At 38.9% G+C, this 17,094-nt stretch overlaps 1 protein-coding gene across 1 annotated transcript; it reads left to right on the forward strand.

The window, feature by feature from the left end:
- Nucleotides 1-30: 30 nt before the first annotated feature.
- Nucleotides 31-15,392, forward strand: NUDT21 (nudix hydrolase 21). Its single transcript, XM_030298950.1, is given in 8 exon segments — nucleotides 31-150; nucleotides 2,802-3,001; nucleotides 3,904-3,967; nucleotides 8,598-8,618; nucleotides 8,620-8,688; nucleotides 12,953-13,028; nucleotides 13,650-13,764; nucleotides 15,050-15,392. Coding segments are annotated over 8 exon segments (687 nt in total). The 3' UTR covers nucleotides 15,072-15,392.
- Nucleotides 15,393-17,094: the final 1,702 nt, after the last annotated feature.

Raw genomic sequence — 17,094 nt, forward strand, 5'->3', positions numbered from 1 at the left:
CTCTCGCCGCCAGTATTCGAGCTAGTCAGCATGTCCGTGGTGCCGCCCAATCGCTCACAAACCGGCTGGCCCCGAGGGGTCAACCAGTTCGGCAACAAGTACATCCAGCAGACGAAGCCCCTCACCCTGGAGCGAACCATCAATCTGTAAGTGCGGCCTGGCCTTAGCGCGCTGCCTTCGCGGGCACTCCCTCCCTCTTTAGCGCTCCTCAAGACTCCAGATCTTCTGGCGCGTCCCTGGCCCTCGGCGGGCTCCACGCCTCCCCACCATCTCCAGTCCCGCTCGCGGACGCGCGCTTTTGAAGATCCCTCGGGGCCCTTTCCTGGTCCTCGGGCGCCATGGGGTTAGAGTCCTACTTGGGAGGAGGGTTTTCCTTTTCTGGAGAGAAGGCTTGCTCCCCTGCCCCTCCCATTCAGTCATTCTAGGAAAATCCCAAGTTTGTTTTGAACTCACCCCCTCCCCACGCCTTCAGAGGTAACCTACTGGAAAAGGTGTGTTTATTTTTCCTGTCCAATGTTTCTGTTTCACATCACGTTTGTGGTATTGTTTTTGTGTTTTTATCTGGTATGAATGGTGTAATGTATCGTTTTGCAGTTTTCACTTTTCTGTAGCGGTAAGCTTTCGAGATCTCGGTATGAAGCTTAGGTTTAGGTTTTTTCTCTTAACTGCTTAATTGCATTTGGGCTCTTGAATGCAGCACATTTTATTCCTGTGTTCAGAACTAGTTGGCTTACCCTATGCATTCACCTGCGGCATTGACTGCCGCAGCCACCGGAGTCAACCACCGCGTAGGCCCCAGCTTAGGGTGGATTCTGTTAGGGTTGGGCTTTCATTCAGACCGTGGAGGGGACCAGCCTGCAGCCCCAGAGAATCCACTGTGGCCTGCGTTTTTATTTTCAACACTTTTCTGTTTAAGCCCTTCAAGCCCTTGCGTGTCTTTGTCACTCACAAAAGTCATCTTGCAGTGGCGGGTAATTGGCGTTTGGGCTCTGTCTTGATCAAGAAATTGTCAGAATATACTTTTTTTTTTTTTTTTCTTTCTTTCTTTCTTTCTTTCTTTTTTTTTTTTTTTTTTTTTTTGGCTTTAAATAATATCTTAGAGTTTGTGACCCACCGTGGTGCTGACCCTAATGGAGGAAAGTAGCAGTTTATACTGGTCAGTATTTATAAGGTACAAGAATTTACTGATACTGGTGTTTCCATGAGAAACTTTAAGTTTCTCTATTTTACGTTCAAATAAATGAACTGTTCCCTTCAACAGTGATTTGAAATGGAAAGATGGTGGTTGTTATTGTTTTATTTGGCAAAACAGGTGCTGGCTTGGAAAGTTAGATAATAAAATGTTAGGTTTATTAAATCTGTAGGTAGATAGTGGTGTATGTACATGCTAATATCTCTAGCTATTACATTAGCATAATAGCAGTTTAATTTCATATCTCTTCTTCAAAACATCTTCATAAGATTTCCATGAAGTGGAAAGGTAATTTTTTTTTTTTCTTTTCATGTGAAAGCACAGCTTCTGGATTACTTTGGTAATTAGAGCTAGGGCTCACGGTTTTCTCTTGAGTTAACTTTATTCCTGGACCAATTTGCATCAAAGACTACGTAGAATTAACTTGGTGAAACGTTTTTATTTTTGCCCCATTAAAGTTATGGGTTGATGGGGATGCCTGGGTGGCTCATCAGTTTAAGTGTCCAACTTTGTGGCCAAAGTCATGGTCTCAGGGCTCTTGAGTTCAAGCCCTGTGTCAGACTCTGTGCCGACAGCTCAGAACCTGGAACTTGCTTCAGTTTTCTGTGTCTTCCTCTTCTTTGATCGTCCTCTGCTTGTGCTCTCTCTCTCTCTTAAACATAAATAAACATTAAAAAAATTTTTTTTTTTTTCAACGTTTATTTATTTTTGGGACAGAGAGAGACAGAGCATGAACGGGGGAGGGGCAGAGAGAGAGGGAGGACACAGAACCGGAAACAGGCTCCAGGCTCTGAGCCATCAGCCCACGGGGGGCTCGAACTCACGGACCGCTGAGATCGTGACCTGCTGAAGTCGGACGCTTAACCGACTGCGCCACCCAGGCGCCCCAACATTAAAAAATTTTTAAAAAGTGTGGGTTGATGAATTTACAGAACGTTTCCTCTCCTGTATAAATACAGTATTCAGAAAAAAATCACTGATGTGAACTCATTTCACCAGGGTGCATTATAATCTAACTTGAAACCAAGTCCTCTTCCCCACAGTATACTTTATTTTAGGAAACATTGCATAAATGCCTACTTTGTAGCAGGCCACTGGGCATAATGCTTGGTGTACAATGGAGAAGTCCCTGCTTTGCTAACTGAAGAGATGATGGAAAGTAGTGGCTCATCTTGTAGAAAATAAGTATTAGTCTTTAACACCTATAGTTAATAGAATTTCTGATTAGATTGGTAGAGGAGCCCTAGGGAGCATTAGCTAGGTTGTCGATATTAGTATAGCAGCCGTGATAAAAAACCACGGGAGTACCAGACATCCAGGTGGCCGCTTCTCTAAGCATTTGAGGGCCTTAAGGATGGTGTGTCTATAGTTGAAAGTTCAAGTGTGGGTAGCAGCTTGATCTAATGGAAGCTCTGACTTTATAGTCCAGAGAGCTGGATTCTAATCTTTGCTGTCACATTAACTAGCTGTGTAACTTTGGACAAATCCTGTGTCTCTGAGTACAACATATACACCTTTATACCATAGTTTCTTTATCTGTGGTTGGAATCTGTCATGGTAAATTATTTGTCTTCAGTTCTTACGTGAGATGTTTGTCTTTGGATCACAGGTACCCTCTACCAATTATACTTTTGGTACAAAAGAGCCCCTCTATGAGAAGGACAGCTCTGTTGCAGCCAGATTTCAGCGCATGAGGGAGGAATTTGATAAAATTGGAATGAGAAGGACGTTAGAAGGGGTTCTGATTGTCCATGAACACCGGCTACCACATGTGTTACTGCTGCAGCTGGGCACAACTTTCTTCAAATTGTAAGTGTCACTGGAAATTAACAGCAAGACAACTTTTAGGATTGCTGTTTTATGCAGCTTTGGAATACAGTTTTAGACCTTAGTCATTTATTTCCGCAAACACTGCTGTTAATGGAGTCTTCAGAAAGAGGAATTCATAAGTCATTTTCCTCCAGGGTAGTGCTCATTTATTGCCTAATTAGAAATCTGCATGTGTCTGTGTATTGCTAATAATTGAGCCTGATAGAAGCCCTGTACAGCAATAAGTCCAAATTCAATTTCTAGGTATCATTGTAGCATTACTAAGAACAATTGATATTATTTCTTTCTTAGGGCGAATAGTGTTTATTTTTCTTAAAATGACTTACATATTTATAGATAACTATTTCGTTTATCATTAAACTTATAAATCTCTCAGTATTATACATTTAGTCCACAACTATTTGACCAGATTATACCAAAAAGGTCAAATCCTTAGATAGGAATTCTTGAAAAATGTCCCCATTTTTTCAGACCTAAAGAATGTGGTCCACTGCCTCTCTGGGCGAATGTCCCATTTTTCAGACCTAAAGAATGTGGTCCACTGCCTGTCTGGGCGTTTTTCTAGAATCCATTTTCACCAGCTAGCTTCCAGAGAGAAGAGATTGGGATGGACTCATGGCCAGCAGTTATATTTGTTATGTTACCGTTTGTTTGTTTTAAAACTAGGGTTTGTGTACTGTTAGTCTGGTGACTTAATACAATGAATTCAACTTTCTAGCACATTCTTTCCCTCCCTTTACATTTGTTTGCTTTGATTGCCTTAGGCAACATTGAAATATGTGTTATTCAGTTACATGATAGAAATTAAGCATTATTTTTTTTCTTCCTGTTACCCTAAAATTGTATTAAGTTGAAAGCTGAAATTCTTAACTTTTATACAGACCTGGTGGTGAACTTAACCCTGGAGAAGATGAAGTGGAAGGACTAAAACGCTTAATGACAGAGGTATTTTTCCATTTAACCACTTTTGCAGTTTGATTCTTGCCCTGAATACCACCAACTTCATGGATAGTTAGGCTTTTTATCTCTTGTGGAAAGGATAAGTTTATTTTGAATAGTTTTCAATAGTAAAACATAAACAACAGTGTTACTACAATGTTTAATTTCTGCAAGTTGATCTTGTGCTTTATCTTAACTTTTTTTGTTGTTGTAATGTTGTTCTAACAATAATGGTTAATAAAAGCCAACATTTATTGAGTACTTATTGTGCTAGGCACTGTTCTGAGTGCTTTACATGCAATAACTCCTTCAACCATCACAACAGCCCTTGGAGGAAGTACTATTATTAATCCCATTTACCCATTGGGATACTGGGCCAGAGGTTCAAGTAACTTGCCTGGTGTTTACAGCTAGTATGTCATGTGGCTGGAGATTTGAATGTAGTATTATTCCAGTGTAGACCGCTATAGGGTTTTGACAAGAGAATGATTACTGCTAAACTACCTATTTTCGTTTTTGCACTTTTATCTTTTAACCTTTACTCAAATTGTGCCACCTTTTAAAAGCACTCTAATTAGTCTGCCTCTAAAGACTAGGGGCCAAATGTATATAGATGCTCGAGATTTTGAGATTGCAGGTTGTTTTCACTTTTTAGCATGCAATCCTTCCCTCTTTAATTGCAAAACTAATACACGTTTTGTGCCAAAACCTTGGCAGATACAGAAAAGCAGAAGGAGAAACAAATTCTACCACCTGTAATTCTACCACTTTGACCTACTGGTTTATCTTTCTAGTATTTTTTCTGTTGCATTGTAACTTTTAAATATTGTGCTGTGCTTAGACTTCCATTCATATGTGGTTGATTGGACCTACTTGCTTAGCTCAGCTCCTTCTCAAAACTCCACCAAAAAGGAAGTAAAGAGTTTTTGTTTTTTTTATTTAAGATATAAAGTCAGTAGGATTGAAGGAGTGTAAGATGAGACAAAAGCGAAAAAGAAATTTTAGGAGCTAGAAAGCAGATGGGCATGTCACATCTGTCTTAGCAGAAACTCTCAACAGAAGGTAGTCCAGGACCTAACACTACAGAGCAAAAGGTTGAAGGATTGGAATAGTGCCAGGTGCCCATGAAAGTGGGGGCATGCATGGACTGAAAACTGGGTTGATTGACAGTTTGTATAGGACATACTTCTATATCTAGGTCATCTTCCCCACTCTGTACAGTTAGACAAAGACTAGCTGGTGATTGATTGTCAGTAGCTATTCACTCAGAAAACACTAAGCATTGAAAAGTAGAGGAGATGAGAATAAGTGAGAGTTTACATCCTCAGTAGTGAGACTTCTAGACTTCTACTAGACTCATAAAATGGTGACAACTAGGCTTACATACATACTCTGGGCTGAAGGTTGGAGGTTTTGTTTCTGGAGAAAGTGGCCAGTCCAAAACAAACAACCCTCCAGATGATAGTATTTGAGAATCTTCCCAAAGAACAGTGTGATCCTATCACAGAGAGGTGATAGTTAAGCATCTTATTGCTTTACTCCTAATGTGAGCCAGGCTTTTGGAGAAAGTGTCTTAAGAAGAAAGAGAGTAAAAGAAGCAATGAAAGTCAACAGAAACAGAAAACTCAGCAACAAAATTATGACTCGTATTTTGGTGTGATGAAACGAGATAGCTCATGTGTGGAACACTGTGCCATAAAAAAGACTATTCAGCCAACAAGAAAGAACCCATGATATTAAAATGTTAGCAGAAACCAAAAAATCAGTAGAGGGTTAAAGATTGAATTGGCAAAATCTAGAAGTAGAATGAAAAGGTAAAACAAAGGTAAGAAAGACAAATTAGTGGGTCATTCTAGAAGGACCAGAATAGATTATAGATAAATAGAACAAAGGAGGAATAGCAAAACAATAACTCAAGAAAATTTCCCAAACTCAAATAACATGAGTTTTCATATTAAAAAGACCTATTGGCCTTCCCTCTATAATGAATGTTAAAAGATCCATGCAAAGGCATATCATCATGAAATTTTATTTTTTTTTATTTTAGAGAGAGATGAGAGCATGTGGGCAGAATAGAGGGATGGTGGGGGAGGGAAGAGAGAGATAATCTTAAGCAGGTTCCATGCTCAGTGCAGAACCCAACACACGGTCTCGATCCCATGACCCCAGGATCATGACCTGAGCCAAAATCGAGTCAGATGCTCAACCAACTGAGCCACCCAGGCACTCCTGAAATTTTAAGTACGTAAGGATAAAGAGAAGATCCTAAAAACTTCCAAAGTTGGGGAGGGGAGGAGAGACAGGAATTAAATCCAAAGCATCAAAATTGGAAATGGTATTGTCTTCCTAGAAATAACACCGAAGTTAAAGGTCTGGGAACATGCCTTTGTAATTCTGAGAGAACATGATTTCTGTCATAGAATTTCTGTCTAATCAAACCATAAATCAAATGTACAGGTAAAAAATTATTTCTAGACCTACAGTTTCCAGAAATATATCTCTTGTACCTTTTCCCAGGAAGCTCCCGGGAGCTCCTGGGAGGGTGTTCCCCACCAAATGAAAAAACTAAGAAGATACAGTATTCAGAATATAGAGAGGATCTAACAACACAGGAAAAGAGGAAAAGGGAAGTCCTAGGCCTCCAACTGTGAGGCAGGGCTGAGAGCATTCTACAGAGTGGTGGAGGATGTAGAAAGTCTGTGAGTGGGGCGCCAGGTGGATCAGTTGGTTGATGTGATGTCGGACTTTCGATTTTGGCTCAGGACATGACCCTGGGGTCATGGGATTTAGCCCTGCATTGGACTCCAAGCTAGATGTGGAGCCTGCTGATTGGATTCTCTCTCTCTCTCTCTCTCTCTCTCTCTCTCTCTCCCTCTCCCTCTCAATCTCCCTGCCTCGCTCTCCCTCTCCCTCCCTCTCGCTCCCTCCCTCTCTCCTTCTCCCTCTGCCCCTCTCCCCCAGTTGTGTGTGTGTGTGCTCTCTCCAAAACAAAACAAAAGTGTCTTAGGAAAAATGAAGTGATAGAAAATTTGATGTTTTGAGAAAAAATTTAAATTCTTGGGAGAATGTGGAGATGAAGTAGTGATAGTGAATGATACGGATATATGAGATAGTTATTAACTCTGAAAGAAAAGGTTAGTTGCGTAGTAACAAAATGTAATTACGGTTTACTAAACACTCTGGTATGTCTGATTCACCTAGTTACAGTAATTTAAGTACCAAATATAAACGTAATCAAATGGTGGAAGAGAAAGTATGAATGGAGGATGTAATTTTTGAGATCCAAATTCTCACCCACAGTAGAGGGTGTTAATGGTTTTTTTTTCTTTAGGTTTATAAAAACATAATAAGGTAATCAAAAAATGCCAAGAAGAATGCATTGAAAGTGTAACTGTAGTGGAGAATTCTGATAAACACTACCTCAGTCGGGTGATCAAGATAACATCAGTGAAAGTCCTGCCGATAGAACGTGCCCTGATGTGATGTGATGAGAATGGTACTTTAGCTCTGTGGTCTTCCTCTCCAAACTTCCCAAATCTATAATCCCAGTCTAATTGAGCATTTTGCAAAATATCTGATCAGTGTTCCTTAAAACTGTGAAGATCATCAAAAACAAGGAAACTTTGAGAAACTGTTACCAGTCTATGGGAAAAATTGTGCATAATTTAAATGTAGTAGCTTAGAGGAGATTCTGGGACTAGAAAAGGACATAAGTTAAAAACTAAGGATATCGCAATAAAGTATGGGCTTCCAGTGATTATAAAGTATCAGTATCGGTTCCTTAGTTGTGACAAAGTGCTGTCCTGTTATGAGATGTTAATAATAGGGGAAACCAGGTATGGGATATATAGGAAGTCTGTAGCATCTTTGCATTTTTTTTTTTTTTTTTTCAGTAAATCTGGAGCAGTTTTTGTTCGTTTGTTTCAAGTTTTTATTTAAATTGTGATTAACTGTAGTATAATATAGTTTCAGGAATAGAAGTTAGTGATCCATCAGTTGCTCATTACAACAATACTACCCATCACCCATTTATCCCATCATCTGCCTACCTTCTCTCCAGCAACCCTCTGAAACTTAAACAGTTTATTTAAAAACAAGGGAATGCTTGTAAAAATAGAGGCAAGTATTGGAAAACAGCTAAGAGTTGAAAGTTGTAGCCAGTGGGAAATTGGGGAAAGTGGGACAGGGAACTTTCATGGTAAACTTGTAGAACCATGTTCGACCAATAAAAATGTATGGAGTGTGATTGTGATTAAAATAACTTAAGTCTAATGTAATGCACAGATTTATAAAAATGAGAATTGTGAATTTGGAACACTTTTTTCTATAATTTAGGTAGGTGGGTGATTTACATAAGCCTCAGCTTGATTCTGGAACACTATTGTATGTATGGCATTGGCTGATGTAAGTAATTCATCACCTTTGGTTTTCCATGTGTGGTCAGGATGTAACAACAGATTGTTGGTCCTGTATAGTTATGTTGATGCTAGATTGCCATTTTGGCACTCATAGTGTATGTATTGGGCCAAGAGACACAGGTAATATTAGATAAAAAGTCATAAAGAGGAAATCTATATTTTCACAAAAGAAGGATATAAATGGATTGTTTATTGGGTGTCTTATTTCTTTTTAACAGATACTGGGTCGTCAAGATGGAAGTCCTGCAAGACTGGGTCATTGATGACTGCATTGGTAACTGGTGGAGACCAAATTTTGAACCTCCTCAGGTCAGTGCTCATTTATATTTGCTGGGCATTGGGTAAGTAGAAAACGAATTTAATTCTAGCCATTTGAAAAGAGTGTAGTAGAATTTGACTTGAAATTTTCTTTTCTCTCTCCTTACTTTAGATAAAAATGAAAAAGCCAAGCATTTGTTCTTTTTAAAGGAAAATTTCAAACATACAAAAGTAGAAGGAATAGTGAAAATACATGAATCCCATTACCTGTCATCCACAGGTTAACAGTTAGCAACTCATGGTCAGACTTCACCTGCAACCCCATTTCCCCTGCCCTCACCTTGGATTATTTTGGAGCAAATCCTAGGTATCATTTGGAATGTAAATATTTCAGTATGTATTTCTAAAACACAAGGGTCTTTTTAAAAACACTACCACAATACACATTCTCACATTAATAAATTATTGCATGAGCTCATTAAATATGTATATCCCTTGAGTAGTTTCAAGTTTTATTTTTATTTTGTTTTCTAATTTGTTTAAATTAGGACAGTCTCTTAAATCTCTTTTGGCTGGTTGGTTTCCTATTTCTTTTTTTCCTTATAATTTATTTGTTAATGAAAGCAAGCTATTTAAAGTCTTTGTGTTTCCATTGCTGATTGCATCTGCCTGTTGTCGTTGAACATGTAGCTGTTTGGTCTGTCCTATAACTGGTAGTTAGATCAAGAGGCTGGATTTGGCTAATGAGGTGAGTGCAAGGCTTACTTACCATAGGCAGTATATTGTTTATTGCTGCATAATAAATGATCCCCAGGGGCGCCTGGGTGGCGCAGTCGGTTTAAGCGTCCGACTTCAGCCAGGTCACGATCTCGCGGTCCGGGAGTTCGAGCCCCGCGTCAGGCTCTGGCTGATGGCTCAGAGCCTGGAGCCTGTTTCGATTCTGTGTCTCCCTCTCTCTCTGCCCCTCCCCCGTTCATGCTCTGTCTCTCTCTGTCCCAAAAATAAATAAACGTTGAAAAAAAAATTAAAAAAAAAAAAATAAATGATCCCCAAATTAGCAGCTTAAACAGCAAACATTCGTTATCTTCATTTCTCAGGTTCAGGCATCTGGGAGCTGCTTAGCTGTGTAGTTCTGGCTCATGGTCTCATGAAGTTATGGTCAGGTTGTCAGTGGGATTGCATCCCCTCCAGGCTGGACTCAGGCTGAAGAATCTAATCCCAGGTTCACACATGTGTTTGTCAGCGGGCCTCTCCTCCCGGACTGTGGACTGAAGGCTTCAGTTCCTTGTTGGGTGTTGACCCGAGGCCTCTCTCTGTTACCGGTGAAGCGTCTCCACAGTGTAACTCCCAGTATAAGGCAGCAGGCTTCCACTAGAGCTTGAGATCCGATATAGAGATAGTGACAGAGAGAGTGCTCAAGGAGGAAGTTGTGGTCTATATAACCTAATCTGACAGTGTCATACCATCACTTACTTCTGTATGCTATTGGTTGCACAAGCCAACATGGTACGTTGTAGGAGGGCACTGCACAAAGGTGTGGATACCGAGAGACCGTTGGGGGTCATCTTGGAGGATGGCTGCCACCGATGGTATCGTGCACTTCCATCAGAAGTTTTTTAATGTCTGGTTGTCTCTTTCTGTAATGTTAGTGGCTCATTGATAATAGTTTTTTTGGGTTTCATTACGGTTGTGATAGTTTATTAAGGAAAACTTCTTCATCAACTATTTGGTTACCGTGAGGTATAGGTTGTATAGGAAAGAATAGATGCGTCTTTTCATCAGAATGAATGAATTTATTAGTATCCCTCCAAAGATGTTATTCAAGAGAAAGAATACAGACAAAGACTTGGGTACAGACATTTTGTTTGGGAAGTGATCCCAGAAAGCAATAGACTTGATGGGAGAGGGCAACCAGAAACGCAATAGTCAAAAAGAAGGGCACCCTAATTGATTTTATTATAACTGTGGGCAATGGATCCTGCTGAGGACTGGAGGAACCATGTGGAATGTACCAAATTGTTCATCAGAAGGATGGAAGACTGGAGATTCATACCCATTGGATAGGGTGTTAAATTAACTCCCCTTGCACTTCATGTTGAGTCTGAGCATTGGTGATTTTTGGGGGCTTTGGAAATGATTTGAGGCTGAAAAGCAGAGACTGAGACAGTGGCAGCAAGCTGGGAGCTTTCTAGCACTTCCCAACACAGCTGCCCTGAAATCTGAAGTGGGATGGGATCTGAGGTGGGTGCTGAGGGGCACAAAAAGTGTGTTTCATTGACCTTTTAAAGTGTCATATGACCTCATGGATTTAAATACATTTGTTGTGTTTTAATCCATTGTAATGATTGACGATGGTACTGATGTCCAAGTTTTCTCACCTTTAACTGATGAGAGCCTCTGATCCTGAATCCTATAGACAAGGCTCTATGACTTGGATACCTTCTTTGCATTATGTGGTGTTCCAGGTTAAGAATCATACAAAATATCAACCAACTAAAGATTAGTTATGTCTGTCCTCTTCCTTCTGACTCTCTAGTATAGCTGAAGGATAGGAAGATAAGGTGCTGTGGAAGCTGGTGCTAGTACTCACTCCCTGAGGATTGTCCTGGCCTTAAGAAAGTATCCGCTATCTGGAAATAGTGAAGTTCTGGTCCAAAGATACATGAAACAATATTTTAAACTTTTTATGGTTTCTTGAACATTCTTTGATCGAACTGGAAGCTCAGTAATAAGTTTTCCAGGCTACTTTCTAAATGCCCTCATCTCCCCTACCGAAGGGCTAGGACAGTTACTTTAATTCACTGAACCCTAGGGTTGGCTCTGCTAGCATGAGGTGTAACTGAGGTGTTGTGTAGGTGTTACGTGTTATTTAATACACTTGGGGTAGTGGTTAGGTGTCAGTGGGAAAAGAGCATGACACCGTCTCCCTGTCTTTTTGAATAAAGTGCCCTTGGCTTAAAATAAACACCAAGAGGAAGACTGGAGAAGAAAGGCTTAAAAGAAAAGGAACATGTAGCCATAAGTAGAAGAAAATTGGGGTAATTAATGCCAGTCACTGTGGTTTGGTCATGGTGTGGGAGTTTCTGTTTTATGTGAACCACAGGTCTCCCATAGCCTGTGCTATTCAAACTACTACTTACCTTTTTGTTTGTTACTGCCAGTGCCTGGTTTTCATGATCATGTAGGGCGCCTCCAAAGCCTGGGATGGTTGTCTTCGTTCATCATACTTTAGGGATGGCTGCACTGTGTAATTATTCTGACTGGAATACTGAGATAATCCAGTGAGGGGTAGCATAGTGGGAAGTAACAGGCTTTTATAGTGTGATGATGGTTGAGTAGACGAGGTTGAATCCTGATGTCACTACTTACTTGTGTAATCTTGGGAAAGACCTTTAGCTTCTCAGTGTAAGTTCTTACATTAAATGTGGGGGATATTACTTCTTTTGGCTGCCTCTGTTTTATCCTACTCTCCCCTTATATCTATTTTCAGCATTTTTCAATTGCCCTGCCCTCAAATACAACTCCCAAAGCCAAAGTAGATTTTTCTGAATGTATTATGGGGAGGTACAGGAGAGATCTGTATCCCAGACTTTTAAAATTTGCTCTGTGAAAATTCTTTCTGAGGTTGTAGCCTCCCCTCTCTAATTTTCTTTAGAATCTCTTAAGTTCTCCAAATATTTTCTGCATTTTCACAAGCAACTTGATTCTCTCCAGCTGATAGGACTCCCCTTCCACTGCTCGTCTGGTGTTCCTGAAGTGTGCATCTGGTGTGTGTGTGGCATCATTGGGGGAGGAGCATCTTGTCAAATACCTCACGGGCCATATTTAATCTTTTAATATAGCAAATGTGTCCACATCAGAATTCTAGAAAATTGAACTTAGTGATTTTTTTTTTTTAAACAACTTTTATTAGAACAGTACTTAATGTCAGACTTCATTGGGTTGTAAATTTCTCAAGCTGTCAATCCTACGACTGCATATTTAATTGACTTGAATGGTTTTCTACTTATTACGTTGTGTTTATTAAGCATTTGTCTATTAGAACATCTGTTAGGTACTAGGTTTTGGTCAAGGCCAGACTAGAAGGGGTTCTAGTTCTCCCAACAGTATACATTGTATTGGGAAATAAACATAAAGAAATAATTGAAACCACAGGATACATGTTAAGTAAAATTGTGTTGGCATTATGAGAACTTAGTCTCTAAAGGTTGATATTTGATCGTAAGGTATGAAATGGAAGAAGTTGATAATAAAGGTATGGAGTTGATTAAGGGATGTCTTGGCAAATACAAATTCTTCTCTTTTGCTATTTTAGTATCCGTATATTCCTGCACATATTACAAAGCCTAAGGAACATAAGAAGTTATTTTTGGTTCAACTTCAAGAGAAAGGTAAGTTAGTTTGTTTTCGAAAGCACCCACCTAAAAACTTTTGTAGAGTAATTTCAAGAATACTTCTATTGGTGTTTTCTCCACGTTCCTTAAAATTTTGGATTTATTCTGAAAATAAAAGCACATACTATGTTTGTACAGAATTCACTAGTTTTTCTTATAGGTGTGCCAGTCATGCTGTAGGGGGGAAAGTAAATTTAACTAGAGCATAAAATGCCATTTGGTGGCATTTTGAAATAACTCTATTGATACATTGTAACAAACTGAAAATTTTAGATGATAGATGAACTGATTTTTTTTAATACCATATTTAGATCTGTTGTACATTTTAACAAATAATTATTCCATGTCTTAAATATGGAATTAATAAATTATAAACCCGAGGCTCTGCTCTTCTCCTTGTTCCCAGGGCCAGCACTTCTAAGGTGCTCTTACTTGTTAGCAACATGAACTATGAACTTTGCCCAGAAGATACAACCAAAAAATGTGTTAATGAGAATTACCTTTTTCCTCAAAAGTTTCTCAAATGTAAAACCAGTGAGTGATGAATTTATGAATGAATTAGAAGCAGTGATTGTATAAGAATTTACAGAAAATTAATACTGTTTTATTTTATTTTAGCCTTGTTTGCAGTCCCTAAAAATTACAAGCTTGTAGCTGCACCATTGTTTGAATTATATGACAATGCACCAGGATATGGACCCATCATTTCCAGTCTCCCTCAGCTTCTGAGCAGGTATAGAAAGTTGAACATTCTGTGGCTGATTAGTCTGAATTGCCAGATTTAAAATATTCTGAGCTGGTTGAGAAGGGGTAATTATGAATTTTAGTTTTTAAGGAAACTAACACGTAGATGGATTCATAGTTAATGTACAAGCCATAGAGTAAATATGACTGACTAAAAAGTGTCCCCAGACTCCTCAAGTTGCAGCATGACATTCTTGTAAATACCAGAAGTGTACCAGCGGTGCTCTTCCCCAAATCTGATTTATTTTTTTTTTTTACTGTTAAGATTGAAGTCTTCATTCAAAGAAGAGATGGTAAAATGGCAGTCAGCAGTGTATAATAAAAACCAGGGAAATTATCTGTATAAAAATGTGGAGAATTGAATCTCTTGGTGTAATATGTTCTCTTTCGTCTTCAAAGCCTGCTATAGTTAGGCTATTGGGTATGTGGGATTAAGTCTTGAACTTTGACATACATGGAGATTTTTTGTGTTTCTTTTGGCAGGTAGAGTGATAAGTGCATTAAAAAAAAAAAGTTGGCTTGTACTGTTTGAGGAGCCTTCTATGGATAGGGATCGCAGAACAATGTGGTGGCTAAGAATATAGATTCTGAGGGCAGTGTTTGGATTTGAATTCTACCTTTAATAACTTCCTGGCAGTGTGACCTTGGACAAACTCTCCTGTTTGCTTGTTTCTTCACCTGTAAATCAGGGTGGTAGTCCCCACTTCATAGAATTGTGAGGAGTGAGTAAATGATGCATCTGAAGTGCTTAACAACAGTGCCAGGCGCCTGGCAAATGCTGACATAAATATTAGTTCAAAAACATTTCCAGTAGTGATTTTGGCTTTCTGTGAAACCTTGTTGATTAGGAAATTGGTCTTTCTATTTTGTTACATGAATCAAACTTTATCTTTTGCTCCTCTTGGTCTAATGATGGGTTAAAAGTTGAAGTATGACATATGAAAAAGAGCCCTAACATCACTTACCAGGTATCAGGAACTGTGCTGAATGGCAGAGTACCATGAGGTATAAAATTTTCCTTCCCACAAGGAACTTGTTAGTGGATAATTAATCAAATGTACACTCTTAAATTTTGTTTTTAGTTGTAAGTATTTAACAACACTTATTTAATGTGTAAGACCAGACAGGTGAGAGAAAAAGTATGTCTCCGTATAGAAAATGCCAATAATGTCAAAGGAGGGCAGAAATGTTCACATTTCTTTATCATCATCTAAGGTAAAAACTTTGTAAATTATGCTGTTTTTAATAAAGATATTGTTCTTTCTAAAATTCAGGTTCAATTTTATATACAACTGAATTCCTGCACAGTGGAGAAGTAAAGAAGCCGTCTCTGTGAGCACAGCTATAACACATTGTAGAATAAACATGGTAGACAAGGTTTTTTTTGGTTTTGTTTTGTTTTGTTTTGTTTTTTATCTCTTCCCCAATCCCTAAATTGCTACCTATTTTCTGTTTGAATAGTAAAGTTAATATGAAGAACTAGATAGTGGTGTAAACAAATGTGATAAAGTTTAATTTACTTTTGGTTCTACTCCTACTTTTTGTACAACATTAAAGAGTATGGACTTCTTTCTATTTGTATTTTTGTTTTTCACATTAAACTTGGAAAATTCTTACAGGTGAGGACTGGTTTTTTTCCCCCCTCGTAGGCTGATGAATATTTAAAGACAATGGCAGATTTAGGTCAGTCGAGTTTATGGGACCCTTGTTCTGAGGTCATAGTTGGGGTATACTCCAAGACTGTGTTCTAGATTTTTGTGATGAGGAACCTATGTTATTTTTGGGAACTAGATTTGCTTGATGGATCCCAAGGTGTAACTCCTGAAACAAAGCACTCTGGATTGTACTACAGCAGAGCTCCCAGTATATTACTGACTTGTACATTTATACTGATACGTTCAGACCTTTGTTCGCAGCAACAGACCTTAAACATACGAGGAGTCATTAAAATTGGCTAGCTTAGGGAAACTTGTGGGAATTGGTATAAAAAGAGACCCATTGAGAGCTGATTGAGATGTTTTCCTTCACATAATGGAGGTATTAATTATTTTGTGTTGTGACATTCTTAGTCATGGTAAAATAGTGGTCTGTAAAGGAAGTTTCTAAAAGTGGGTCTGTTAGGTTTTGAGCTCTTTGGATTGCAAAGTTAGTCATTTCAGTTTATATCCATAGAAACGAAAATTTGGTTTTAGCAAGTGACATAAGCCTTTTCAAAAATATTTTGGAATAATTTGAATCAACTGAAATATGAGGACAGGATAGGGGATAGATTTTATCAGCCTAAGAGAAAAATACCAAATTTTAAAAGCTCTTTAAAATAACACTACTAAATTAGGATCAAATTTGGGAGAATAAAAAAAGACTCCTAGGGCAAAGGAGTTTGTTGGCTGTGTCATAGCTTAATGGCCAAGTATTTTGTGTATATGCCTTGTAGCACACTTGTTGATGGTAGGTCTGGTGAAAAGGAAATCTTGTAAGATGCAACTACTTAAGACAGATTGCTATAGTTTTTAATAGATAAACAGAAATGAACAGATATTGATTAGTTCTTATATCTTTTTTTTTTTTAATTTTTTTTTTCAACGTTTATTTATTTTGGGACAGAGAGAGACAGAGCATGAACAGGGGAGGGGCAGAGAGAGAGGGAGACACAGAATCGGAAACAGGCTCCAGGCTCTGAGCCATCAGCCCAGAGCCTGACGCGGGGCTTGAACTCCCGGACCGCGAGATCGTGACCTGGCTGAAGTCGGACGCTTAACCGACTGCGCCACCCAGGCGCCCCATAGTTCTTATATCTTTATGGTAGTGATCACAGGCTTTTTCTCCTGAACATAGGGTGATTTGAAAGGTACATTGCATACTCTTCCCTATTGAGACTTGAAAAAATTAGACCAAGAGCAATTATATTAGTAAAGGTTCAATTTTATTTAGTTGAGGTCCCATCAAACCATCACAAGGTTATGTGTCAAGTAGTGATTGTGACCATGCTCATGCTTTGTAGTAGGTGAGCACCACCAGGCTTTAGGACCAAAAATGATTAGTGATTTTTTTTTGTTTGTTTTTTTGAAAAAGCCACTAATTCTGTGGATAGTCATCTCCCTCAAGGGCTAACAGTCCCACTCCTCTGGTTTACATTAATATGTTTATAACTTACTATAATTTTCCTGGTGAGTTCACTGATTAGCTGAGCCCTGTCAAGATTGGGGAAGGCAAAGATGGAGACAGCTTAATCCAGTCCACCTTCTTGGTTGCTTCTGGCATCCAAGTGAAAGGCTACAGTAACCACATTTCAGATGTGCTAGGCTAGTATTTGTCATTT

The sequence above is a fragment of the Lynx canadensis genome, chromosome E2 (genome assembly GCF_007474595.2).
Source record: "Lynx canadensis isolate LIC74 chromosome E2, mLynCan4.pri.v2, whole genome shotgun sequence".
Lineage (NCBI taxonomy): Eukaryota > Metazoa > Chordata > Mammalia > Carnivora > Felidae > Lynx > Lynx canadensis.